The sequence below is a fragment of the Salmo trutta genome, chromosome 24 (assembly GCF_901001165.1).
Source record: "Salmo trutta chromosome 24, fSalTru1.1, whole genome shotgun sequence".
NCBI lineage: Eukaryota > Metazoa > Chordata > Actinopteri > Salmoniformes > Salmonidae > Salmo > Salmo trutta.
In genome coordinates, this window is record NC_042980.1 from 13,052,854 (window position 1) to 13,078,957 (window position 26,104).

The window sequence follows — 26,104 nt, forward strand, 5'->3', positions numbered from 1 at the left end:
GACCGCGTCAGGCACGAACATCCGGTTTTCTGGACCCCCCCCCCCCCGTCAATGCTGCGACTCCCGAACCTGCTTCCCTAATCCCCTGCTGAGTGCCGTTGCCAGGCACGAGGTGGGAAGGATGGTCTCAGGTTCCAGGGTAGTAGTTGTGGGGCTATAGCGGCATGACAGCGCATCTGGCTTGATATTCTTGGATCCTGGCCGGGAGGAGAAGGAGAAGTTGAACTGGGTGATCAGTAGGGCCCACCTAGCCTGCTTGGAATTGAGGCGCTTGGCGGTGTGGAGATATTCCAGGTTCTTGTGGTTGGTCCGCACAATGAATGGATGTTCTGCCCCCTCTAGCTAGTGCCTCCACTCCTCCAACGCCATCTTTACAGTGAAAAGCTCACGATTCCCCACATTGTAGTTCCTTTCCGTGGCGTTGAGGCGGTGGGAGAAGGCGGCACAGGGATGTAACTTGAGGCCCAGGGGAAGCCAGTGTGCTGTAGCCCTGGATAAAGCGGTGATAAAAGTTGCCGAATCCCAGGAAACGTTGCAGCTGTACTCTGGACATAGGCTGGGGCCAATCCACCACTACTCTCACCTTCCTGGGATCCATCTGTACACTCCATGCAGCGATGATGTAAACCAGAAAGGGGATGGTGAAGCGATGAAATTCGCACTTCTCTGCTTTTACAAAAGCTGGTTCTCCTAGAGGCGTTGGAGAACCTGTCGGACGTGGAGCACGTTTTCTTGGGTGGAGCGGGAGAAGACAAGGATGTCATTGAGGTACACAAATACGAACCTGTTCAACATGTCGCAAATAACATCATTAACCAGAGCCTGGAACACAGCAGGGGCGTTGGTAAGGCCAAATTGCATGACCAGATACTCGTAATGACCGCTGGCCGTGTTGAAGGCAGTTTTCCACTCGTCCCCTTCCCGTATCCGCACCAGGTGGTAGGTGTTCCGCGGGTTTAGCTTGGAGAACACGGTGGTCCCCTGGAGCGGCTTGAAGGCCGAGGAGAAGAGCGGTAACGGGTAGTGGTTCTTCACAGTGATGTCGTTGAGACCTCAGTAGTCGATGCACGGGCGCAGGGTTTTGTTCTTCTTTGTGGAAAAGAAGGACCCTGAGCCGGCGAGGGAGGCAGAAGGATGGATGAACCCAACAGCTAGGGAGTCCTCAATGTAGGTCTCCATAGCCTTGGTCTCCGGACCCGACAAAGAGTACAGTCGTCCTCAGAGCGGTTGTGGTACCTGGGAGAAGCTCAATCCCACAGTCATATGGTCAATGCGGCGGCAGAGAAATGGCCCATGCCTTACTGAACACCTCCCAGAGGTCCTGGTACAGCATGGGAATGGGGAACAGGTCCGGGGCAACTTCCGAGCTCCCAGGAAGATGTCCCGGGGCAGGCTGCACTGACTTCAGGCAATGGGTGTGGCAGAACGAGCTCCAGCCCATGATGGCACCGGCAGACCAGTCAATGAGGGGATTGTGTCGCTGGCGCCAGGAGAATCTCAATACCATGGGAACCTGAGGAGACTTAATGAGCAGGAACTGGATCGTCTCGCTGTGGTTCCCTGACACACGTAGGTTGATGGGGGTGGTATTGTGGGTGACCTGGCCTATAGAGCGCCCGTCCAGTGCTCTAACGTCCATGGGAATGGAGAGGGACTGAGTGGGGATATCCAGCTCGGATGCCAGGGTAGCATCCATAAAGCTCTCATCGGCCCCAGACTCGATGAGTACCAAAATACATTTTGACTGGTTCCCCCACAGAAACATGGCATGAAAAAGGATGCAAGTAAGGGGAGAGGAAAGGTTCTCCGTATGGCCCACCAGAGTACTCGCTCCTACCGGTGAGCCCGGTCTTTTAGTGGACAGGTGGAGACAAAATGACCAGTAGTCCCGCAATAAAAGCAGCTCTTAGTGTGAAGCCTGTATAGCCGTTCAGCTGGAGACAGCCTAGCTCTGCCTAGTTGCATGGGCTCGGGAAGAGGTGAATCAGTAGTCTTCAGAGGCCCTCGGGTTCTCTCGGCAACGGTGCCGTCCGCGACTTCCTGGATACCGCGGAGGCGAGGTGGAATCCATGGACGGGCTAGTGAAATCGAATCTCCTCTCCTTCCTTCATTCCCGTAGTCGCCCATCGATCCGAATGGTCAAGGCAATGAGCGAGTTGAGATCCGTCGGTAGTTCCCGGCCAGCAAGCTCATTCTTTACTTCCTCCGATACTCTGTGCAGGAACATGTCAAACAGTGCTTCCGGGTTCCAGGCACTCTCAGCTGCCAACGTGCGGAAATCAACTGCGTAGTCTGCCTCACTGCGGGAGCCTTGCTGAAGCTGGAGTAACTTCCGGGCAGCCTGTCTCCCGGACAGTGGAGCATTGAAAAGTTTCTTTGCCTCTGCCACGAACTTGTCCAGACTGAAGCATACGGCTGACTGTTGTTACCATACTGCCATAGCCCAGGCGAGAGCCCTCCCGGACATCAGCGTGATGAGGTACGCTATCTTACAGCGGTCCGAGGGGAAGGAAGAGGGCTGCAGCTCGATGAGTGAACAATGAGCGAGAAACGCCCGACAGGTGCCCGACTCTCCATCAAAGCGCTCCGGGGAAGGTAAGCAGGGTTCCCGGGAAACGGGTGCCCGGGGAGGCGGCGCTGCTAACAGCCGGGTTACTGAGGGGCTGGGAGGTTACTGTAGTGGTAGGCTGCCTAGTAGACAACCCACGGAATTGCTCCAGCAATGTGTTCAATGCTTGGTCATGGTGTTCGGCCAAGGTCTGGAACCCTTCCATAAGACCACGAAGCAACTCTTTGTGCCTTCCAATGCTGGCTCCTTGGGAGGAGAGGGCTTTGCGGAGCTGGGTCAGCCATGGCCAGTTCGTACTATCACGTTTCAGGTATGACCCAGATGTAGACAGTGTCGAAGAAACAAAAGTTGATTTCTAATACTGGGGCAAGCAAATGACAGGTCAAAGGCAGGCAGGGGTCAGAAATCCAGAGAAGGTGCAAAGGGTCCAGAAAGGCAGGCAGTCTTAGGGTCAGGGCAGGCAGGGGTCAATAATCCAGTGAGGTGGGGCAAGGTATAGAACGGCAGGCAGGCTCAGGGTCAAGGCAGGCAGAAGGGTCAAAACCGGGAAGGACAAGAAGACAGGAGCAAGAAACAGACAGGAGCAGGGGAACAAACGCTGGTAGATTTCACAAACAAAACGAACTGGCAACAGACAAACAGAGATCACAGGTATAAATACACAGGGGATAATTGGGAAGATGGGCGGCACCTGGAGGGGGGTGGAGACAAGCACAAAGACAGGTGAACCAGATCAGGGTGTGACAATATCAGTAGATCATTTTTACTTGAGATATGTAACTTCCACTGTAATGGTTCATCTCTGCGTGTGTTTTAACAAATGTATTACATACAGTACTAGATGTCACTAGTATAACATGTTCCTGTTGATTTTCTTATTCCCAAGGAGGAGGAGCAAAGTATTTTGGGAGAGGAAGATGGAGTAGTGCAAGTGCCGTTAGAAGGATATCAAAAGTAAGTTATCAGCCATTGTGAGTGGAAAAAATATTAATAGAATCACACTTCATGCTTCATTAGTAGTCAAATAGTTTACTGATTGTTGTGAATTATTATGCATGATTATGTCTTGTTTTTTAGGAGTGAGTCAGCACTCAACATCACTGATGAAATGTCCAAAGGTTCTTTTGGAAACACGTGGAATGTCAACTCTGACAACTCTAAAAAAGAGCTAGACTCAAAAAGGTATTGAATTGCCTCATTCAAGTTCATCTGAAATCAACACATTGATGTTGAAAACATCTCTTTTGTTTTTTTTTCTGTCCGGCTGTATAAAAATGTATTAGTATGAATCCAAATTTAAGATACATTAATGTAACTCAAACTTTCTTGCTAATTTCCCTGTGGCATCAGTTCATTTAGAATATCTCAATTTAGGATTCCTCCTCGTGTGTATTTGTGTTATAACCCATTAAAGAAACAAATAACATCTATGTAATTCATAGAATGCCTCATATTTACCAAGTGTAATGTTCATATAAAGGATTTTTAGGATATTGATACTGTAAGTCAATGCTACTGTAAACAAAATGGGTTGACGGTACATTTTACAGCTAATGAGTTGTTCCATTTCTTGACTGTATTTTCCCATTTCATCTCTATCATAAGTTCCCTTATATCCTCATAGATGCTGAATCCCCCAAAGGTAAGAGTCTGGTCCCCGTGCCCTTGCTTGCTCATCCTTAGTCTGTTTGGTCAGTTTTTTTAGAAAAAAATCTAAAATAATGTTTTTATCTTTGCATGATATGAGGCAGGACAGGAAAATGTCAATTTTTTAAATTTATCATTTGGTTGAAACTAGATGCTGCTTATTTTGCATTCTACAAATTGTCAAGTTACATTATAATTGTTTTAGTTCATCAACACTGAGTGCACAGCTCTTAGGAACTCTGTAATGACTGCCGGTGTTAGGCAAAGGTAAACATTATGGATGCTAAATCCATTACCTTTCCGCTGCTTGGGATATAAACCCAGCATATGACAGGCAGTGAAGAGTAAACATGCGCTCAGTTTAAAGTGACATGACTGTGACAGCAAGGATGTAAAGTGCATGTAGGAGCCATCTCTGAATGATGCTAACTGTATCATTCAGTCTCTGTTAGCATGCCATTCATCCTTTGACTGTATGCCTCTGCCAATGGCTGTGAAGGGCAGTTTGACAAGGAGCACTACAGTACAGCATGCTAGCTGTAGGCTCCGATACGCAACAGCTAGAGAGTGACTTATTATTAGTACATCTCTCCTGAGAACTGCTCTTTCATGAACATTGTCTGAGGTCTTGCCCTTCAGACCCCATACCTCTCAGCTGCCTGGAACATACAGTACAATACTAAACATGTGAGTGGATTAGCATGTGGTTACTAAAGAATGTCAAATATGAACCTAATGTTAATGTAAAGCCCCTCCCAACTAAGACATCAGTTGATGATACATTTGGGGGCAGTTTGCCAGACACTAATTAAGCCTAGTCCTGGACTAAAAAGCATTCTCAATGGAGAATCTTCATTGTTGGAGCCGGACAGCTGATCGGTATAAGCTAAGTTCTGAAGCTGTATACTTGAAAGCACTAACAGCCAGTGTTTATATCCACAGCTTATCCAAGAACAGTGGAAGGAAACAAAAGAGGAGGAGAAAGATGCAGAAGGGCTGCTTCGACAGGGAGTCAAGTTTATGACGTTTCCCCCTTCACTGTGTTTTAAACAAATCAATATATTGTGTGCCACAGTTTACCATTCCTTTATGTTTTATCTTGTAAATCTTTGTGTGTTCAAAAGCTGAAAACAGTATTTTTTAGTTGACGTGTCCAAAACTGCTTCTTTGTGAGGCAACATAAAGAAATGTATTTATTGTATGTATTTTGTATGTTTTTGTATTTTTTCCAGTATCATAATATTACAGTTGTTTGAAATTGCTAAATTATCCAACTAGATAAACAATACATTTAAAAGTTTGTGCAATACTGCAGTTAAAGACTATGAAAGCAAGTGTATATATATATATATATATACATTCAGTATCTCACAAAAGTGAGTACACCCCTCACATTTTTGTAAATATTTGAGTATATCTTTTCATGTGACAACACTGAAGAAATGACACTTTGCTACAATGTAAAGTAGTGAGTGTACAGCTTGTATAACAGTGTAAATTTGTTGTCCCCTCAAAATAACACAACACACAGCCATTAATGTCTAAACCGCTGGCAACAAAAGTGAGTACACCCCTAAGTGAAAATATCCAAATTGGGCCCAAAGTGTCAATATTTTGTGTGGCCACCATCATTTTCCAGCACTGCCTTAACCCTCTTGGGCATGGAGTTCACCAGAGCTTCACAGGTTGCCACTGGAGTCCTCTTCCACGACGACATCACGGCGCTGGTGGATGTTAGAGACCTTGCACTCCTCCACCTTCCATTTGAGGATGCCCCACAGATGCTCAATAGGGTTTAGGTCTGGAGACATGCTTGGCCAGTCCATCACCTTTACCCTCAGCTTCTTTAGCAAGGCAGTGGTCATCTTGGAGGTGTGTTTGGGGTCGTTATCATGTTGGAATACTGCCCTGCGGCCCAGTCTCCGAAGGGAGGGGATCATGCTCTGCCCTCAGTATGTCACAGTACATGTTGGCATTCATGGTTCCCTCAATGAACTGTAGCTCCCCAGTGCCGGCAGCACTCATGCAGCCCCAGACCATGACACTCCCACCACCATGCTTGACTGTAGGCAAGACACACTTGTCTTTGTACTCCTCACCTGGTTGCCGCCACACATGCTTGACACCATCTGAACCAAATAAGTTTATCTTGGTCTCATCAGACCACAGGACATGGTTCCAGTAATCCATGTCCTTAGTCTGCTTGTCTTCAGCAAACTGTTTGCGGGCTTTCTTGTGCATCATCTTTAGAAGAGGCTTCCTTCTGGGACGACAGCCATGCAGACCAATTTGATGCAGTGTGCGGCGTATGGTCTGAGCACTGACAGGCTGACCCCCACCCCTTCAACCTCTGCAGCAATGCTGGCAGCACTCATATGTCTATTTACCAAAGACAACCTCTTGATATGACGCTGAGCACGTGCACTCAACTTCTTTGGTCGACCATGGCGAGGCCTGTTCTGAGTGGAACCTGTCCTGTTAAACCACTGTATGGTCTTGGCCACCGTGCTGCAGCTCAGTTTCAGGGTCTTGGCAATCTTCTTATAGCCCAGGCCATCTTCATGTCGAGCAACAATTCTTTTTTTCAGATCCTCAGAGAGTTCTTTGCCATGGGGTGCCATGTCGAACTTCCAGTGACCAGTCAGTATGAGGGAGTGTGAGAGCGATGACACCAAATTTAACACACCTGCTCCCCATTCACCCCTGAGACCTTGTAACACTAACGAGTCGCATGACACCGGGGAGGGAAAATGGCTAATTGGGCCCAATTTGGACATTTTCACTTAGGGGTGTACTCACTTTTGTTGCCAGCGGTTTAAACATTAATGGCTGTGTGTTGAGTTATTTTGAGGGGACAGCAAATGTACACTGTTATACAAGCTGTACACTCACTACTTTACATTGTAGCAAAGTGTAATTTCTTCAGTGTTGTCACATGAAAAGATATACTCAAATATTTACAAAAATGTGAGGGGTGTACTCACTTTTGTGAGATACTGTATATCATTGATGAATTCATCTAGGCAAAGTCAAAATGTACTTTATGCATGACGTTTTATTTAATGAAGTATTATAAGATATACTGCATCTGCTTGAATTTCAAAATGCTATAAATGCAAAGAAAATCTACAGTATCTGTGTTTGAGCATTCGCATCATGATTTCAGCTTTTTGCAATTGTCTTTAAGCTTTGAATATTGTTAAAATGTATTACTACCAGTTAGGAGATTAGTTGAAATTAGCTTTTTTATATTATTTATGGTTGGCAACATGTTCTTGTACAAAAAGCAAGCATTGCATTGAGCGTTTGAATAGTAAAAAGCCTGACTTAAGTTGTAGAATACTGTTATGCATATCAATAGATAGTATTGAAACAATGTTAAAGAAGAAAATAAAATCTTGGCTTTAGTTTAAATCAAAATATTTGTTTTCATAGTCATACTGCCAAAGTTGAAATAGTTGCAGTTATTGCAGTATATCAATATTTTTCAAGCTGCAAAGTACATGCTTGTGTTTCATTTTATGTTTGTTGTTTGTCATGGGCCATCATGTGTGCCCAGGAATGATTGTCCATTCAATAACTAAAGATGAAGCTCAACTAATACTTGAAGGTGTCTACTAAAGGGCGACATACATGGCTATAGAAACAATTGCAATAGCACTTTTCTAGAAGGGGAAAATGTATAGTATATTTCTTGTTATAACATTTTTGAAACTATTTCCTTTTTACAATATCAAAAATGTATTTGTTCACATATAATTAGCTATGCATATTTATCTATAATACATACCTGTTGCTTCATTTTAAAGTATCAGTATCTGCAAAATATTTTAAAATATCTTGTTGAACATTTCTACTACTACTCGTTACTAATTTTACTTAGGTCGGAATTAATTTGTTTAAATTGTCACTCAATCAGTTTTGTTTGTGACATAAATCATTGTAAGGAAACATGGCACTGGAAAACATTATGTTGTTTCTGCTTCTAAGTTGTTATTGGTCTTTAGAGCTGATGTATTACTGTTTATGATGTATCTTGTATATGTACATTTACTATGAAACTATAAACCTCAAATGTAATACATTTATTTGAACATCTTTCTTTTCCCCATTAATATTACTGTATGCTGTTTGGAGTGTCTGATATGTGCTTGACACTTCAACAAATGCCCCCACAAAATAACCTTAATGCTCATTTTGAGAGAGTTTCTAGATTCGCTTTGTAAACTTTGACTTACGAGAAAGCCAAGGCGTGCCCAAATTCCAGTGAAAAACGGCAGTGAGGGTCTACTTTGAGTTGACCAGTCGACCGTATACACTAGGTCAGGTCACTTACACTGTAGGTGAGAGTGTTTGACAGCAATCCGCTCAACTGAGTCTTCCGCTACACTCACACGCCACATCTGCCTTGTGAGCATGAGGTTGGATAACGAGGTTGGATAATGAAGTACACATGCTGAAGTCATTCAGTGCAGGAACTCAATTTGCCGGGAGGCAATACAATATGACTTCACTTGAACATACTATACAGAACACAACGTCATCCTCATCTAGAGAAGTGACTTACTTAGCTTTTCTTAATTCAACAACAAAAGAAGCCCCACATTTTGATTACGACAAATGCCCAATATGACCCTTAGAGATTTGGAATATAAATAGAATTGAGCGGGCAGGCTTTTAAAAAATCAACAGATGCTTTTTGATGCACTAGCTGACAGCTTAGAAAGGTATAGCATCCCAAAGCATGACATATATCTGGCTCATGTGACTAGTTTGTTTCCGTGCCAGGAAGACCCAGGAAGTGACGCCTGATTGACCACTGATCTCTGCCAGGCTGTCATTGACATAGTATTGTCTCTTGGTTTCCTCAAGTGTCCTTGCTGTCGGTGCTACATTGGTAAAACGTGTTATGACACTAAATTAGCAGATGTGACAGCACGTCGTTCCATTACCTGATTGAAATCCCTGGGTGTGTTTTCCTCTTGGTGATACGTCTGTCCTCAAGGCTGATTGATTTGGGTTCCACCTCTGTGAACACGGGGTCTCTACTTGAACATGATGTCCTTGAAGTGTTACTTATATATAATACAATTAAATGTATTATAAAAGGAAGGATTATGTTTCCACTTAATTTTGGTTTATGGGTTCATTTTATAATGCATCTCTCTTGTTAGTGTTTAGATTTATATATATATATATATATTTAATTATGGCAAGATTAACGATTTATCAAAGGCCCTATGCAGTCAAAAAAATGTGTCGGGACATGGACTCTACAGGGTGTCGAAAGTGATCAACAGGGATGCTGGCCCATGTTGACTCCAATGCTTCCCACAGTTGTGTCAAGTTGGCTGGATGTCCTTTGGGTGGTGGACCATTTATGATAAACACAGGAAAATGTTGAGCGTGAAAAACCCAGCAGCATTGCAGTTCTTGACACATACCAGTGCGCCTGGCACCTACTACCATACCCTGTTCAATGGCACCTAAATATTTTGTCTTGCCCATTCACTCTCTGAATGACACACATACACAATCCATGTCTCAATTGTCTCAAGGCTTAAAAATCCTTCTTTAACCTGTCTCCTCCCCTTCATCTACACTGATTGAAGTGGATTTAACAAGTGACATCAATAAGGGATCATAGCTTTCAACTGGATTCACCTGGTCAGTCTATATCATGGAAAGAGCAGGTATTCTTAATGCTTTGTATACTCAGTGTATATATCCACACTATGATGTTAATATTGTGAAATTGTGAAAATTATGCTAATGCCCATTTTAAATTTAAACTTTATTTAACTAGGCAAGTCAGTTAAGAACAAATTCTTATTTACAATGACGGCCTACCAGGGAACAGTGGGATAACTGCCTTGTTCAGGGGCAGAATGACAGATTTTTACCTTGTCAGCTCGGGAATTCTAACCACTAGGCTACCTGCCGCCCCTTTTTGTGTTAGAAGTTGTTTGAATAGACCACCTGAAATTTCAGCCTGAGTTTTGGCCTGCCTGGTGACATTACCAGGTGGTAAATTAGTTAATATACCAATAAGAAAGATAGTTCTAAACCTCTCTGCCAATAACAGCTAGTTTACAGTTTTCCCCTCCTCACTCAGACCACTACCAGACAATCCTATCAAAATTATTGCTTGATAAATTGCTCTTTGCTAAAAAGCGATTTTTGTTTCTTTTTCACAATTTTAAATGAAAACACTCACAGTAAGGTTCTTTATTGTTAGCCAGAAACGATTTGGTATTGAGCCAGAAATGGCTGCATTGTACCTTTAAAATGTTTCTACCAAAAATTAGCAAGGTACAGATGACAGATTTTGGGCCAGTTTTACCAACATTTTGCACCTGTTATTTTTTAGGAGAGTGAAAGAAAATCTCACTCTTAGGCTACTCTTTAACCATAATATCTTATTCCTCTCCTTTTGTATCACTTCGAAAATCTTGCCACTGATGTTTAAGTACAGAGTGAAGCATTTAGATAATACATTGTCACCATTTTCTGTTAACAACCAAAACATTAGCAATTGACAGACAACAGAATTTCTTGTCAGGGGATTTATTAGCATGACCAGAGGACGATACAGGTTATAAAACATGAAATGGAACAAGGGGGTCATTCTGGATGAGTTGCATTCTCTCTTGACTGGAGGGACATAAGACACTGGGACTCTGTGGCTGAGCAGAGGAGCCCTATTCTCGTCTGCCTCGACCATTCTTCAGCCAGGACACAAACTCCTTGGCTGCCTGGTCCTGCAGGTAGGAGCTCACGTCGCTGGTGTAGGTACCCTCTGCATGCCGTTTGATGGGACCCCTGAAAACACATGGAGAGATTTTATAGTGTTGATAATAACAATTTATAATTGATAATATGAGGAATAAGCAAATGGATTCACTGTGCATTGTTAAGCTGATGTAGTAAGGTTTTACTGAGCTGTAACTTAAAACCATATACAACCAAGATAATCACCAACATGCAGTAAATATCTGCAGTATGTCATAAAGTGTAGCAGAAGCTTATCTTTGATTATAGCGCAGCAAAAACATTTGACATTTCACTAGCAATATCTCTTATTATAACTACTGCATTCATACAGTTTCAGTTTAAGTTGTCTCATATTGGACGATGATCCACTGCATTGTGACATGGAATGAGGAAGACCGACACGCAGCAGGGGAAGAAGAAAGAGACACTCACCCACTTCTCTTGGAGTTCATTAGCCACTGGACAAAGTCTTGTGCTCGTCTCGACTCAAGATATTTACTGTAGTCGTTAGAGAATGTTCCCTCTGAATGTCTCTTCGTGTTTGAAAGCTCCCTTGGCTCACTGAACATAGAGTCCTCTGTCAACAGGCTGAAAAAACAGACAAGTCAGCAGTTACAGGATGATGATTCACAGAGAGAGAAAGAGAGAGAAAGCCTCAACCTGAATGGTGCAGAGTTCAGAAGTTGCTCCGAGTTCGAGGCTCTTACCTAGAGTTGTCCTCTGTGTCCTCCTGTGGGATCTGCCAGCTGCTCTGAACAATGATCAAGAGCAGAAGTCCAGCGAAAGAGTGGGTACTTTTCATCTTTTGACCTCCTAGATATTAGCGGAGAAAAGAGGACAAGCTGTTTCAAATGACAGCAATTTCAGCCAAACAGCATCACAATAGAAGATAATATAATTCAGAGAAAATTCCCGATGAGAAATATTTCAGCGGTTGAAAAGGAGTATGAGGGGGTTTGGTGCTGCTCACCTGTATTCCCTCTGTAGAGTGTGTGAGAAATGTTGGTTGATGTCTTCTGGCTTCTCTCTCTCTGGTTCCCTGGAGTTGCTTCATGGTCCCTTCTAGGTCTGGCCAGCCTTTATATAGTTGAGATGAATGACTGTTTACTCAGGTGGCACCTTCCTCACAGACGCACTAGCCCGTTTGTTACTCTCAATCCATTAGTCAAAACTCGACTCAATGCACTGGGTAGATTTGCAGTCCATCTTTGTTTAAAAGGAGATGTGGAAATGTCCAGAGGTAAAAGCTGTCACTTAGGTGTCAAAATCAAACATGATTTCATCCTGCCCAACAAATCCAAATACTTATATAACCATCCACCATCTGTGTTCAGATAACCTGGTTTGCACTGCAGGTTCAGTGTTTATGGAATATTTCTGAATATGAAGAGAATATGGAGTTAAACTGTAAAACATGTCTTTCCAGCATATTATCCCTAAGTAGAATTTAGTGAATGATCTGCTAGGTGACTAAGGCACAAATACGATGTTATGGAGTTTTATATTCAGTTGTTTATTTGTTCAATACACAGTCTGTATCAATAAGATGTCCAGACTGAACAATCATATACCATAAGATCTTTTCACACATTTCTAATAAGCATACATATACATAATCTCCCTTTTTTCTACCGAATAAACAGGATACAGAAGTGTATCAAACATGCTAGAAAGATAATGAATTCCAAAATGTCTGTCAATATATGTTTTAACTTCTTATCTCTCGCTACGATTTGTTCCTTTTGAACACATGTAAGGACAATTAACAGTTTTTTGTCAACATTTTCAAACGAGAAAATGGTTATAACCATATTTAAATTCCACATACAATTACATCTCACACACAATGTAAAATACAAACAAGATTTGAACATTACACAACAAATTCAGTGCAGTAACAATTTTAACCAATATTACTGAAGTCATTGATATAAAATACTGTTATACCAACATGCAATGGCTTTGAGTACATAGTGGTGAATTCAATGGTCACATTTTTTCTATGATCAGCACAATCATTTCATATCAAACACAAATAGTCATTACAAGCAACCACATATTAATTACAGTATATAACTTATAATGGAATCCTCAGTCCAGAATATCATCAATAAAGAAAAGCGGTCAACATTTTTATTGTAGCAATATACTATACAAATGCTGTCATACTGATACAATGAAACGGCATCGAACTTAGTAAGGGGTTATTAGATCGACTTGGGTTTGACAAGACATTTCTGTAAGAATTGACTCATGTGGGTGTAGAGGTGATGGTAGGCAGGTCCTCCAAGTCCGTGATCCCTGTCAGTGTACCACTGAAAAGAATCCAAAAACACACAATTACTATTATTCTAGATAAGGTGTTCGACATATGTTAGACTCCAGGCTTCGCTCACAGGTGAAAGTCTGTAGCAGAGGCTAGGTATAGATTATAGACATGTCACATAGAGGTCATATATCATATAATTATATTATATATACCTATAAGCTAGTGAAGGACATCTAAAATGTCTTATAGGCTGTAAAATGTGTGTAATTAAAGTTGTAACATACAGTACTAACTCTCCAAAATATTCTTGCACGTACTGTACTTACCCCTGGGACTATCAAATAAGGGTTTTATCAAAAATAGGCATACTGTAGATCAGAGCCGATGAAGAGTATAAGACACTCCTCTGTCAGACTCCAAGTGCAACACGTCATCCCCACCACCCCTCTCAGGTAGTCCTTCCCAAAACCAACATTTACCATCGCCTCAAAGTCAACTTGCTGGACAACCAGGGCTTTGGAGATCTGTGCAGATTGCTGGAAGTGAACATTGTCTACAGGAAAAGCAAACTGTTTGTAATACCTGATTGAACAAGGAAGCATATGCATCTGTGAAAATACGATAAATGATTTTGCACAAGATCAAGAGCCTCTTAATGGCTATACTGAATACTGTATTCTATACATTACACATTATGAATACAACATTGTGAATGAGTGTGTGGTTGATTAGAATGTAAAATACAGTGTTTCACTGAAACAGAAACACATACCATCAGCTGTCCCATGAACCAGGAGATATTCCACTGATTTGAAATTCTTTGCTCTACTTGTTACTGTGGAATTCTGTTGAATAGAAAGTTGTTTGTATGTGGACACAGTTACGGTTGACATACAGTACAACAGATTATGTGATGACTATCCAAATAAAGAGGGACCAAGCTTTTTGATGTTTCTGATGTCTTTACCATAGATATAGAATGAATAGAACGGGCTTGGAAGCTCTAACCTGGCAATTTGACTGGTAAACTCATGGGTACACTTGCAATGGCTGCCTGGTATTGTGAGCTAATCATTTCCATGGTAATTTGGAATGTTCTATCAACTGATACTCCGAGTCGATATTCACATAGTAAATAAGGAATTCCCCTCGACGACGTCCACAAATTGGGGAAAACAAACATTCTTTCCCATTGACCCCCAGTGTAAAAAATCGCGACCTACGGTTCGCAATGCTCCCACGTAGGGAAATAGAGACTGCGAGAAGAGCACTGTGGCTTCAGGCTATTTGGCATGGGAGAGTTGAAAACATTTAATCACAGGTGAGACTTTTAACTTGTTTAGTATAGTTTGTTTGTAACGCCACTCACTACTTGTATCTGTATAGTCCATTTGTTTGTGTTGTTGGTCTTGGATAGCTTAATGTTATGGTCAGGAGCTAGCTAGCACTCACTCACTTGGCTGCTAGCATCCTCATGAAAAGGGGCATGAGGGAAGCCCTACAATATTACGTTTATATAAGTAGTGAGAATGCTAGGGAGTAGGGCAATGTTGAAGTCATCTTTAGACATTACTTTTCTTAAATGTAGTTTTGTAATATGACTAAAACAAACAGACAAGAAAATTGCACTTGGAAAAAGTCACGTTTTTGCTGTGAGCCAATGTGGTAACCTAGGTAACCACAGGTTATTTTCTCCACAGGCGGGCGGGGCCGTGACGTTCTATTTAATACGGACTGGGACTATGCTGGATTGCCATGGTAAAGCACAATGTTCTTTCAAATGATGCTAACTGTTGTGACTCAACAAATCACAGCACTTCCTGCAGCACTTCCTGCAGCACTTCCTGCAGCACTTCCTGCAGCACTTCCTGCAGCACTTCCTGCAGCACTTCCTGCAGCACTTCCTGCAGCACTTCCTACACTTCCTGCATGGGTCTAGCTTGAAGATGGGAAGGTTAAGACAGCATAATAATTTCAGGCGGAAGCGTTTGAAAATAAACAAATTAATGTGACCAGTGCCCTTGCTGGATTATACAGGATTAGCATTGAAAATGTGACCAGTGGTTGGAAAATCTAGTAAAGTGGCTGTAGATTCTTTTTTTAATGTCTAAACTACTAGAATTACAGTAAGGCAGTTATGCTTGTGTTCGCTGAGTAGTTAGCTGAAATTCACTACGATTGTGTTAATTTTTCACTTTGACGGGGAACTTTCTGTGCTGCTACCATTCACTCCCAGTCATTCTGAATGCGGAAGCTGGTCCCTTGTTGACTAGTGGCACAAAGAGTTATGGGATATTAGAAATCTCTTGTCTTAACCTGTATGTGTTTAACCTAGCATGGGTCTAGGTTGAAGATGACAAAGGTTAAGACAATGGGATCCTAATGTCTCATAACGCTTTGCAACAATGGTTTGTTATGCTAATTAGTAACGGCGCTGGTAGTTAGCAACAAAGATGGTCCCAGATTTGTGACGACATTGTCTTAACCTGTATATTTTTGACCTTGGCATGGGTACACTCAAAATGGCTGCCAGTCCACCCATTATGCCATCACACATTTGAATGGGGACGGCCGTTCTGTTCATTCTATTTCTATGGTCTTTACCTTGTAAGAGTCAGCATTCTCCTCCGGTTTACTCATATAGCGTTCAGTATACACCGAGTCTGGAAAAGGAATATCCAGATAGAGAATGAACTCATATAGGATGAAAGAAACACTGGCTTTTGAAGTTTATGCACGACTAAATCTGTGTTCTCACTATTTGACCCTTTCTACGATTATACGCACTGATACATACCATAATATTCCCACTTAGCTACTGGGGCAACTGCAATTCCACACTTGAAAACTCCACTTCCAGCACCCAAAGCCATCGACGTGACATAGCCACCATATGACTGAAAAACAGATTATTTCAAACCACATTAATTAGAGTTTAATTCAACAAATACTGTGTATTCACAACAACAGATTTATAAGAAATATTGTCAAAATCAAAGAGAATGTCCAACTTACCCAACCCCATATGGCTATTCGTTCTTTGTCTATAAAGCCCATGTCGATAAATTTTCTAGTGACAAAAAAAAAATATATCTTTATTTGATCTGCTCTAGCTATATGTCATTAAAGTGTTGAGCAGATTCAATTGATGAGACCTTTTTCAAGAGCAACAGATAGTATACTTTAGGCTACTCCCAATTCACATTCATTATCAGATATGAATACATTACGTCTTGTATTTATTATTATTATTTTATTTTTTTACATATTGTTAAACAGATGTTAGACTTTACACACTGAGGTCTCTATACTTCAATGGCACTTTACCTTGTGGCCGTTATTTGATCTTCCACTTCAAACGTTCCAAGACGTTGGTAGATAGAGTGCATTATTTTGTCACCTTGGTAACCGCTTCCCCTTCCATCGAAACTGGCCACTATTATCCCCTCTGTACTGGAGAGGTACGAACCCCAGTTCAGTCTGTAGCGATAATCTGCCTTCTGACTACAGGGGCCTCCATATCTGTAAGGGAAATAAGCATATAACTTGACACAATCACAGCTGGGCTAATTCATTCTCTGCAAATCCTCTTTAAATATACTTAAGCTTGTATACTTACACATCAATTAGAAGAGGGTACTTTTTGTTCTTTTGGAAATTGGGGGGTAACATCATCTGATACCATAGATCTGTTGGCAAAAAGGTAGTGAAACATGAGGCCATTAGAAATATAGATGTAGGATCTTAATTTGTTCACTCTGTTGCAGGTGAACTTTCCTGCACTGCAATACATTTAAAACTTGTAGTGTATTTGAGGTTTAAAAAGGCTTCTGAAGTTTGCAATTTACACTTTGAAATTTCAGACTTGATTTTCCCTTACAAAAAATGTATCAACCCCTACACAAATGTCCATTAATTATAATCCACTTAACATTTCAAATTTCCTGTTGCTACAGGATTATTTTTCTGGTGTACTGTAGCAAATTGGCTTAAATTAAGATCCTACATCTGTACATTTGATTTTGCATGGCATGATTTGATTGGATCCACCAGTCTCTAAAACTATCACTTACCAAATCCTGCTACCCTCAGGGTCCCACGCTGCATGGTTGGCATTTGGAATTCTTTTAGCATTTCTTCAAGATCTTTGTTGTCACGAAGAACCAGGAGTTCTAAAACAAAACAACTTCCTCAATTGAATCAGAAGTTCCCCGTTTACGGTAAAGATTCCTGAACCTGTATATTTCTCAGTTACAAAGAGTATCTTCAAAGTAGTGGTACTTTTTGCATACCTTTACCTGAGCCTCTATTGTCCATGAGTGTGAACAATGGTGTTCCAGGTCCTGTAAAGAAACAATCAGCACACACAATACAGTATGACATCACGTAGGCTAATTGTTCACCACATAACCTCATGTACTAGCTGACCTAGAGGTCAGAGGTCAGAACTGAGACTACGGCTTCATCCCAAATGGCACCTTATTCCCTATGGGCCCTGGTCAAAAGTAGTGCACTACATAGGGAATTATGTGGTGTTGTGTTGTCTCTCTTGTCGTGACGTGTATTTTGTCCTATATTTTTATTTAATTCATTTTTATTTTTAATCCCAGCCCCCATCCCCGCAGGAGGCCTTTTGACTTTTGGTAGGCCGCCATTGTAAATAAGAATTTGTTCTTAACCGACTTGCCTAGTTAAATAAAGGTTAAATTGAAAATAAAATAAAAACAAGGTGTCATTTGGGACACTTCCTGTATCACTTACTGATACTCCGCACCCCAGTTATTTTTTTTTAGCATTGATCACGAATGGGTTAGTGCTCAGGATGTGAATGGGGAATGGGGTAACTGACCATAGCAGTCCATGCGGTAGTAGGAGGCATTGTAGCTGAAGTAGGCTGAGTTGTACTGACACCTGTCCTTATACAGGCCACAGGTGAGGCACTGGGGAGCAGAGTGGCTCCTTCCGATCATAACCCTGACAAACAAACAAACACAGGTTCATACGAGTTAACATTGCTGTCTGAATAACGAAAAGATTTATGGTAGCAATTGAACATACTTTTATGGTTTATTTTGTATTCAGAATGATTAAGAATTTAGGGAATTTAGGGAAACCACTTTAAATGAAATATCTATAGTGATAGATAAATACTAAATGTACTCGATTCTGTTATCGAATTAAATTAAATGTATTTCTTACTTGTATAGATTTCTCTGTCCAGGCTTTCCTTGGTACTCATTACTTACATAGTATCTGTGAAAATGAAACAATAGTGAAGAAGCATTCTGAAGGAGCAACACACGACATAGTTCATAATGATACTTTTCTAGTTCTTACATACCCACGTCTTGTGCATCTGTACTTACATAGCGTCTTTGGTGAGTTTTGAAATGTAGATGACCTCCCACTTGCCTGAGGTAATAGGTGTTGCCTTGCCCTTTTGAATTATATGCACTTTCATAGGTACTGCATTCTGATATTGCTAACATTTACATGCAAGTAAGCATTTTATTGTACTGTGTACACCACGTGTGTCCTCTACATAAAGCTAATAAACTTTTTGATTTTGATGAAACAATCACTTTGAGGAATAAAATACTTACATCTTTCACACGGTGAAGGTGCTTATAACCGTATGTGTCACTCATCACTTTGTAGAAACTGATATGATCCTCTGCAAACATAGGTTGGAGAGGAACATACTGGAAAATTGAAATAATTGATTATTAGAAAACAAAATATTTCAGCACCTAGATTTCGTTCTCATGGTTCTTTCATTATACAGTATGTGAACTTACTTGGCCAACCCAACCGGTCTTGCTAATTTGTTCATATTTCTAAAAGAAAAAAAGTACAAATATTTTATTACATTTATTTCTATTAGGCCTATACAGTTACAGAATGCTTCACACAGTAACATTCCTGGAGTTAATGTCGACTCTACCAATGAGCTCACCCACAGAGTCTGAGGTGAGGTGACAAGTACCTGGTTCTCATTCCAGTTGTTTCCATCAAAGTCATAGATCTGTAAAAGGACATGGTTCTGCTTCCTCTTGGTCCACTGAACAGCGATGCGCTCATCCGTCACCCAAGTGACTGAACTCAAATAGTGATCACTGGGAGAAAAACAACACAAAGTGACAGGTTTATATCACCCTTTTTTACATGTGATTGATATTGACTAGCCTTGACTGTTTAAACCACTACAAATGTATATTAGAGTATGAAATTATACTGTACCCTGCACCAATGGAATCTGGCACCACCACCTGTGTCCGTCTTGATGGATTTATTGTGTCCACTACAAACAGCTTTGCCTTAGGATTAGTTGAGCCAGCCTTGATAGGAGATAACATGCATAACAAACACTTGATATCTTCCAAAAACATGAGCATTTTCTAAGGGTACAGTACATACAATTCACATACTGTGTGTATAATCATGGTGTATTGACCTATTTACGTGCGATCTGTGGTATGTCTCTCATTCTTATGACATTCGTAACATGCATTAAAAAAGGCACATATTACAACATCCCACCTTGGGGTATGGGACAACCACTGTACTGGGGTATTGTCCATTTCCATACAAAGAGTACTCGATCGTGTGGACACCTGTGTCATTAAACTCAGCATAAGCCAGATACTTTCCAGTTGGTGACCACCATATTGCCTCGTTCGATGAGAAAACCTCCTCTGAAAAAAGAGGAAGGAATCAAGTTACCCAAAAGCCATGTGTGTGATGAAATTCACCTCATCCCTTTCCCCTAAAATGGGTGAATGTTACTTAATACCCACCCTCATATACCCAGTCAGGGGCACCGTTAAGAATCTGATTCTCTTTTCCATTATGGGTCACTTGTATGGCTTCAGCAGTGGCGTTGGGTTTCAAATAAATGTTGTAATTCCAGACGTAAGCCTGGCAGAGAGATCAGCGGTCATGTTAATGTCAGCATTCCATTGACTTTAGTTTATACTAGAGACAGCCTACTTCCTCTACAGTGGTTTTATTCCCTGGCATCCTATTCCAGATTCTTTTGGTTGGTGCAGCAGCTAATCCCACTGTGTTTTGCATCTCTCTGGGCCAACGCCCATTCTCGCCATGGGAGAGAGAGCTAATTATGGTGCCAGCAGTTTGCAAAAACTAGCAGGATACTAGTGAGCAGATGAACGATGCAATAGCAATGACATTAAATACACTCCAGCCTCTTTTCTCATTATACACTTGTTATAGTTACCAAGGGCCTCAGAGAACTCTTAGTCAGGTAGCAAATGTTGTTTTTTTCAAATAAAACTTAGGTTATAATCTGATTTATTTTTCTGATCTTGTTAGATATGGTCCATGGATAGACTTGAATTTGTATTTTATAGTGTATACACATGCTTTGAACACCCTGTTTGCATCCCAAATGGTACCCTATTCCCTACATAGTAGACTACTTCCCTATGGGCCCTGGTCAACAGTAGTGCATTAAATAGGGAATAGGGTGCCATTTGGGACACACCCCCATAGATAGTGTATCCGACTGGTTTTGAATCACTCACCAGTTTGTTTCCTGTTGGTGCCCAGGCAAAGTATTGCACAACTTGTGGAATGTTCACAGACTTGAGAAATGTTCTGGGAGAAAGAGATAGAAACATCAGGTCTTTAGTGATAGAGGAGTAGTTGAGTCTGGCACTTTCACTGGGAAAAGAGAGATGCACTTACGAACTGTCATAATCATAGATGGAGTAAGAGGCTGTGAATGAATGTCTCCATTGCTGTAAACACATGATACAGTAAATCAGTGTTGTGTATTACAAAAGACACCCCATGATCAAACTATAAACAATCATTCAATATATTACCTTGGAGTAGTTGCTCTCAAAGCAGATGTATTTCCGATCAGCAGAAATAATATAGTCTGTGGCATACACTTGTTCCTATGACATAAACATTTTAAATACAAAATGTCAATACATTACTCGCGTTGAAAGATACTACGGAAGATTAGAGTGCTCTTTGCCTGAAAAATATCTTACAAATGTGTTGTTGCTTATATATTCAAAGAAATCCCCTGTTTCAGCATTGTGAAGCATAATGTTGCCTTGTCTCGTTTTATGCAGGTATTCGTTATCTATAGGAGAATGAGACAGAAATGTAACTTTTTGAGACATGATCAAAATGCAGGCCCTTTAAAATCAAAACAAACAATGACAAGGAATGCATGCATATACTTTTAGAAGCAATTGAATAAACAAAACAATGCAATACCTGATATCCACCGCAAATTATATATTTTATACCTAATTGTGTCATTGAAATAATCTGCCAGGGTAAAAGGCCTATTGGAGCCTGCGTCCTCTCCTGAAACATGAAAATGTACTTGAATTAGTGACAGATGCATTTTACTGGAATCAACAACTGCAAATATTGGTTTGTTGATAATCAAACAATATGCTAGTACTTTCCACGAAAGTGGATATCTTCAACAAATCCTTGGAAATTGTACACTACTACAGTTGAAGTCGGACGTTTACATACACCTTAGCCAAATACAATTAAACTCAGTTTTAAACAATTCCTGACATTTAATCCTAGTAAAAATTCCCTGTGTTACGTCAGTTAGGATCACCACTTTATTTTAAGAATGTGAAATGTCAGAATAATAGTAGAGAGAATGATTTCTTTCAGCTTTTATTTATTTCATCACATTCCCAGTGGGTCAGAAGTTTACATACACTCAATTAGTATTTGGTAGCATTGCCTTTAAATTGTTTAACTTGGGTCAAACGTTTCGGGTAGCCTTCCACAAGCTTCCCACAATAAGTTGGGTGAATTTTAGCCCATTCCTCCTGACAGAGCTGCTGGTATGACTGAGTCCGGTTTGTAGGCCTCCTTACTTGCACACGCTTTTTCAGTTCTGCCCACAAATTTTCTATAGGATGGAGGTCAGGGCTTTGTGATGGCCACTCCAACACCTTGACTTTGTTGTCCTTAAGCCATTTTGCCACAACTTTGGAAGTATAATTGGGGTCATCGTCCATTTGGAAGACCCATTTGCAACCAAGCTTTAACTTCCTGACTGAAGTCTTGAGATGTTGCTTCAATATATCCACATCATTTTCCTCTCCTCATGATGCCATCTATTTTGTGAAGTGCACCAGTCCCTCCTGCAGCAAGCACTCCCACAACATGATGCTGCCACCCCCTTGCTTCACGGTTCGGATGCAATCCCCCTTTTGCAGTCGCAAACCGTAGTCTGGCTTTTTTATGGCAGTTTTGGAGCAGTGGTTCTTCCTTGCTGAGCGCCGTTTCAGCATCTCCACAAGGTCCTTTGCTGTTGTTCTGGGATTGATTTGCACTTTTCGCACCAAAGTACATTCATCTCTAGGAGACAGAACGCGTCTCCTTCCTGAGCGTTATGACGGCTGTGTGGTCCCATGGTGTTTATACTTGCGTACCATTGTTTGTACAGATGAACATGGTACCTTCAGGCATTTGGAAATTGCTCCCAAGATTGAATCAGACTTGTGGAAGTCTACAATTTATTTTCTGAGGTCTTGGCTGATTTCTTTTAATTTTCCCATGATGTCAAGCAAAGAGGCACTGAGTTTGAAGGTAGGCCTTGAAATATATCCACAGGTACACCTGCAATTGACTCAAATGATTTCAATTAGCCTATCAGAAGCTTCTAAAGCCATGACATCATTTTCTGGAATTTTCCAAGCTGTTCAAAGGCACAGTCAACTTAGTGTATGTAAACTTCTGACCCACTGGAATTGTGAAATAATCTGTCTGTAAACAATTGTTGGAAAAAATTACTTGTGTCATGCACAAAGTAGATGTCCTAACTGACTTGCCAAAACAATAGTTTGTTAACAGGAAATTTGTAGAGTGGTTGAAAAACGAGTTTTAATGACTCCAACCTAAGTGTATGTAAACTTCCGACTTCAACTGTACATCCAAAAAGGCAATAGCAATCACTTGGTGGCGCCACATGGTTATCACTATATTGTATAGTAGGCCTACTTGAATTTGAAATGTTCCCGTTTGTGGTTCAATAACCCCCCATCCTATCTCATCTTTGGATTTAATGATTCAAGAAATGTAAATAATTCTAGAATAGACAAATTAATGCTCACATTGGAAGTTTCAGTGAAACAATAACACAACAATCTGAGTATTGTTGGTTATTTATGATGACTGACTTAATGAAACTTGGTGAAGTTGTACAATCGCTTCGTCAGCAAACGATCTTCATAAGTCACTGTCAACTCAGTGGACACCATAGTGTGAAAATTGTTTACAGAGTGAATGGAAACCATATCTCATTTAATTAAATGTTGAAATCATACATTTATGATAAAATAAAGCAACTTACTATTCAGATATATTGCCATGGGGACAGTTATTAAAGTGATGACGACAGCCGCCCCCACAACAGCCCAAAGCACCTTGCCGCAGCCCTGTTAAAGGTGAGGGACGAGGGTGACAAAATGTTGCAAAAAGTTCTGTGTGAATTATAAAGTAGTATATTATAGTCTTGGAGGAGAACTCACTGGCATTCTATCTATATCTCTTTGATTTTCATATTTTCTTATTAATATGATTAAAAATTAATAAGACTTGTCATTTAAAGAAGCACCGTTAACTTTGCATTTGTATGTATTTTTAATGCATTCGTTTTACTGACCATAGTAGTACCGATGATGTATCGGCATTCACCCGGGAGTGGACATGCACCTCTCAACCTGAGGAATCCGGTACGCTGACGTGGAGTGACAGCCGACTTCTTCGCACTCTCTCTGGATGTCAAACAATTAACATAGTGCAGAAAAAATATATAGGTTCTTGATTAAACTGTAACATAAGCAGCGGAAAAGAAACAATGTTACTCCGTCCGAGTTGAATTTAGCTTCCCTTGTACTCCAGGGTGCATCCGTAAGGAAGAGTTGGAAATTCTTACTAGTCACAGGGATACCTCCTCGAAGTCAACAGCCCACATAACTTTCCGATGGCGCCGAATTTGTGAAGATTTAGGAAGTGACTTTCCATTCAGCGCATATCATAAATCGTCCAGTTATTATCAGTGAACATCGTTAAGCTTTGCAATTATATAGAATACGTTTGCAATTTGTGGATTTTATGCATTTTGTGGATAAATAACCATAATTTGTATATCTGTAAAGTCCAAATATTTGTACGTCGTCTACACACCATGCAGAAATAACTGAAAGCAAACACACATCAAAGCAGATTCTGCCCCAGTTTATTGTCTCCTCATACACTTTACACATGGCAGGAATTTGTGTTTTGGAAATATCCAGAAAGCTATGCATTCAGGATAAACATTCAACAAAACAATGAAAACAGTAACCAAGGGGCAAAGTCATAAGCATGCAATTTATAAGGCAAGCCCTCATATCATTTTCTTTGATTACTCCCTGAACTATCAAATCACAGTAGCCAGGGTAACACATACCTGTGACATTGACAAAGTGATACGTGAATTTACCAACAATCTTAATGCGATGTGTACTTATTCATCTATTTTCCAGCACCACAAAACACCACCTGTCTTCTGTATGTCAGATCTAACGTAAGCATGTGTGCCAACAGGTGCACTGTAGTGAGAAAGTACCACAGGGACCAGGGAAACACCAGAGGATCCCGAGGGAGAGGAACTGTGAAGAAGTTCATTATCATCTTTAGTTTGATCCATTCCGGTTAGAGAGTTCGGCCAGTAACCGAAAGGTCGCTGGTTCAAATACCCGAGCTGACAAGGTGAAACATCTGTTGATGTGCCCTTGAGCAAGGTACTTAAGCCTAATTTGCTCCATGAGTGACTTACTACTATGGTTGACCCTGTAAAACAACACATTTGACTGCACCTATCCAGGGTATGTGACAATAATTGTGTGATTATGTTGTTACTGACGGAAGCAAATGCAGTGTCTGACACAATAACAGCTCATCTAGGAGCACAGATCAAGCACAATTGTGAAATGTTTGCACATCATATTCAACTAGTCATCTTCCTCTCTCAGCTCTCTTCCTGCTAAACCATTTTTTTCCGAGTCAGTGAGTAAGCATGGAAATATCTAGGGCACATAGTTATAAGTAATGGAATCTTTTCTCTAGGATCCCTTTTTTTATGCAAGCATATTATTCATTTGATTCAACATTTACTGATTGCATAATTCAATTTATTGACAATGACTATGATTCATTTCATTGCAATTGGCAACTTGTTAAAAAGAAAGAAAAAGGCATCTGAAACCCCCAGTATCATTGCGCATTGTCATAGGCGTCGTAAGGATTGGACCAAGGCGCAGCGGGTAAAGTGCTCATCTTCTTAATTTATTTGAAGTAACGTGAACACTTAAACAAAAATAACAAAACGACGAAACAGTTCCATAAGGCACACAGGCTATACAGAAAATAACCACCCACAAAACACAAGTGAAAACAAACCCAGCTAAATATGGCCTCCAATTAGAGGCAACGACAACCAGCTGCCTCTAATTGGAGGTCATTGCCAAAAACCCAACATAGAAACAGAAAACTAGATATACACATAGAAATAGAAAATATAGAACATAAACCAAAAACACAGAAACACACAAAACAAACACCCCCTGCCACGCCCTGACCAAACTACAATGACAAATAACCCCTTTTACTGGTCAGGACGTGACAGTACCCCCCCCCAAAGGTGCAGACCCCGAATGCAACTCAAAAACAAACCCCCCCACAAAAACAACCTCAAACTTAAAGGGAGGGAAGGGAGGGTGGCCACCGTCAACGCCGGTCCCTGTGCTACACCCCTCCTTCTCAAACCTCCCACTACAGAGGTGGCTCTG

The 26,104-nt window shown here is 41.0% G+C and overlaps 3 protein-coding genes across 11 annotated transcripts in view; 1 reads left to right on the top strand and 2 right to left on the bottom strand.

The window, feature by feature from the left end:
- slc4a10b (solute carrier family 4 member 10b) overlaps nt 1-5,415 on the top strand; it is a 47,472-nt gene extending 42,057 nt beyond the window's left edge. For 4 of the 5 annotated variants that reach the window (XM_029711028.1, XM_029711030.1, XM_029711031.1 and 1 more), the window contains 4 exons: nt 3,456-3,523; nt 3,647-3,751; nt 4,175-4,211; nt 5,159-5,415. In XM_029711028.1, coding sequence (XP_029566888.1) covers nt 3,456-3,523; nt 3,647-3,751; nt 4,175-4,193 — 192 coding nt within the window. In that variant the 3' untranslated portion in view covers nt 4,194-4,211; nt 5,159-5,415. The remainder of the gene's footprint in view (nt 1-3,455; nt 3,524-3,646; nt 3,752-4,174; nt 4,212-5,158) is intronic. The other variant, XM_029711029.1, reaches the window with a different exon arrangement.
- A 5,352-nt stretch (nt 5,416-10,767) lies between these two features.
- On the bottom strand, nt 10,768-12,058 carry LOC115160717 (glucagon-1). Its single transcript, XM_029711039.1, has 4 exons — nt 11,961-12,058; nt 11,698-11,803; nt 11,423-11,578; nt 10,768-11,038 (listed from the first exon to the last, which is right to left on the bottom strand). The coding sequence occupies exons 2-4, from the start codon at nt 11,790-11,792 to the stop codon at nt 10,918-10,920; spliced, it is 372 nt and encodes a 123-aa protein (XP_029566899.1). The 5' UTR covers nt 11,793-11,803; nt 11,961-12,058; the 3' UTR covers nt 10,768-10,917.
- A 424-nt stretch (nt 12,059-12,482) lies between these two features.
- On the bottom strand, nt 12,483-24,450 carry fap (fibroblast activation protein, alpha). Of its 5 annotated transcripts, none has more exons than XM_029711036.1 (26): nt 23,935-24,446; nt 23,623-23,707; nt 21,513-21,605; nt 21,281-21,375; nt 21,107-21,181; nt 20,967-21,019; nt 20,804-20,876; nt 20,057-20,177; nt 19,800-19,954; nt 19,500-19,597; nt 19,246-19,375; nt 19,058-19,096; nt 18,863-18,961; nt 18,626-18,696; nt 18,459-18,512; nt 18,109-18,233; nt 17,552-17,602; nt 17,333-17,431; nt 16,879-16,948; nt 16,587-16,781; nt 16,275-16,329; nt 16,057-16,156; nt 15,864-15,922; nt 14,032-14,104; nt 13,739-13,812; nt 12,483-13,305 (listed from the first exon to the last, which is right to left on the bottom strand). In XM_029711036.1, exons 1-26 carry the CDS (start codon nt 23,935-23,937, stop codon nt 13,198-13,200), a joined length of 2,253 nt encoding a protein of 750 aa, XP_029566896.1. In that variant the 5' UTR covers nt 23,938-24,446; the 3' UTR covers nt 12,483-13,197. The 5 variants fall into 5 exon arrangements, with proteins under 5 accessions (XP_029566896.1, XP_029566895.1, XP_029566894.1 ...); XM_029711035.1 differs by lacking the exon at nt 12,483-13,305 and having other exon boundaries at nt 13,312-13,812; nt 23,935-24,046; nt 24,208-24,450; XM_029711034.1 differs by lacking the exon at nt 12,483-13,305 and having other exon boundaries at nt 13,312-13,812; nt 23,935-24,450.
- Nucleotides 24,451-26,104: the final 1,654 nt, after the last annotated feature.

What these genes read in the sequence shown, in the direction of transcription:
- LOC115160717 (XM_029711039.1), bottom strand. Translation starts at nt 11,792, where the DNA reads ATGAAAAGTACCCACTCTTTCGCTGGACTTCTGCTCTTGATCATTGTT. An exon ending in GACACAGAGGACAACTCTAG is followed by an intron (nt 11,579 to 11,697) that starts GTAAGAGCCTCG and finishes CTGTTTTTTCAG; the next exon opens with CCTGTTGACAGAGGACTCTA. An exon ending in ATGAACTCCAAGAGAAGTGG is followed by an intron (nt 11,039 to 11,422) that starts GTGAGTGTCTCT and finishes ATGTGTTTTCAG; the next exon opens with GGGTCCCATCAAACGGCATG.
- fap (XM_029711035.1), bottom strand. An exon ending in CATGGCAATATATCTGAATA is followed by an intron (nt 21,606 to 23,622) that starts GTAAGTTGCTTT and finishes TTCATGTTTCAG; the next exon opens with GAGAGGACGCAGGCTCCAAT. An exon ending in TTGAGAGCAACTACTCCAAG is followed by an intron (nt 21,020 to 21,106) that starts GTAATATATTGA and finishes ATGTGTTTACAG; the next exon opens with CAATGGAGACATTCATTCAC.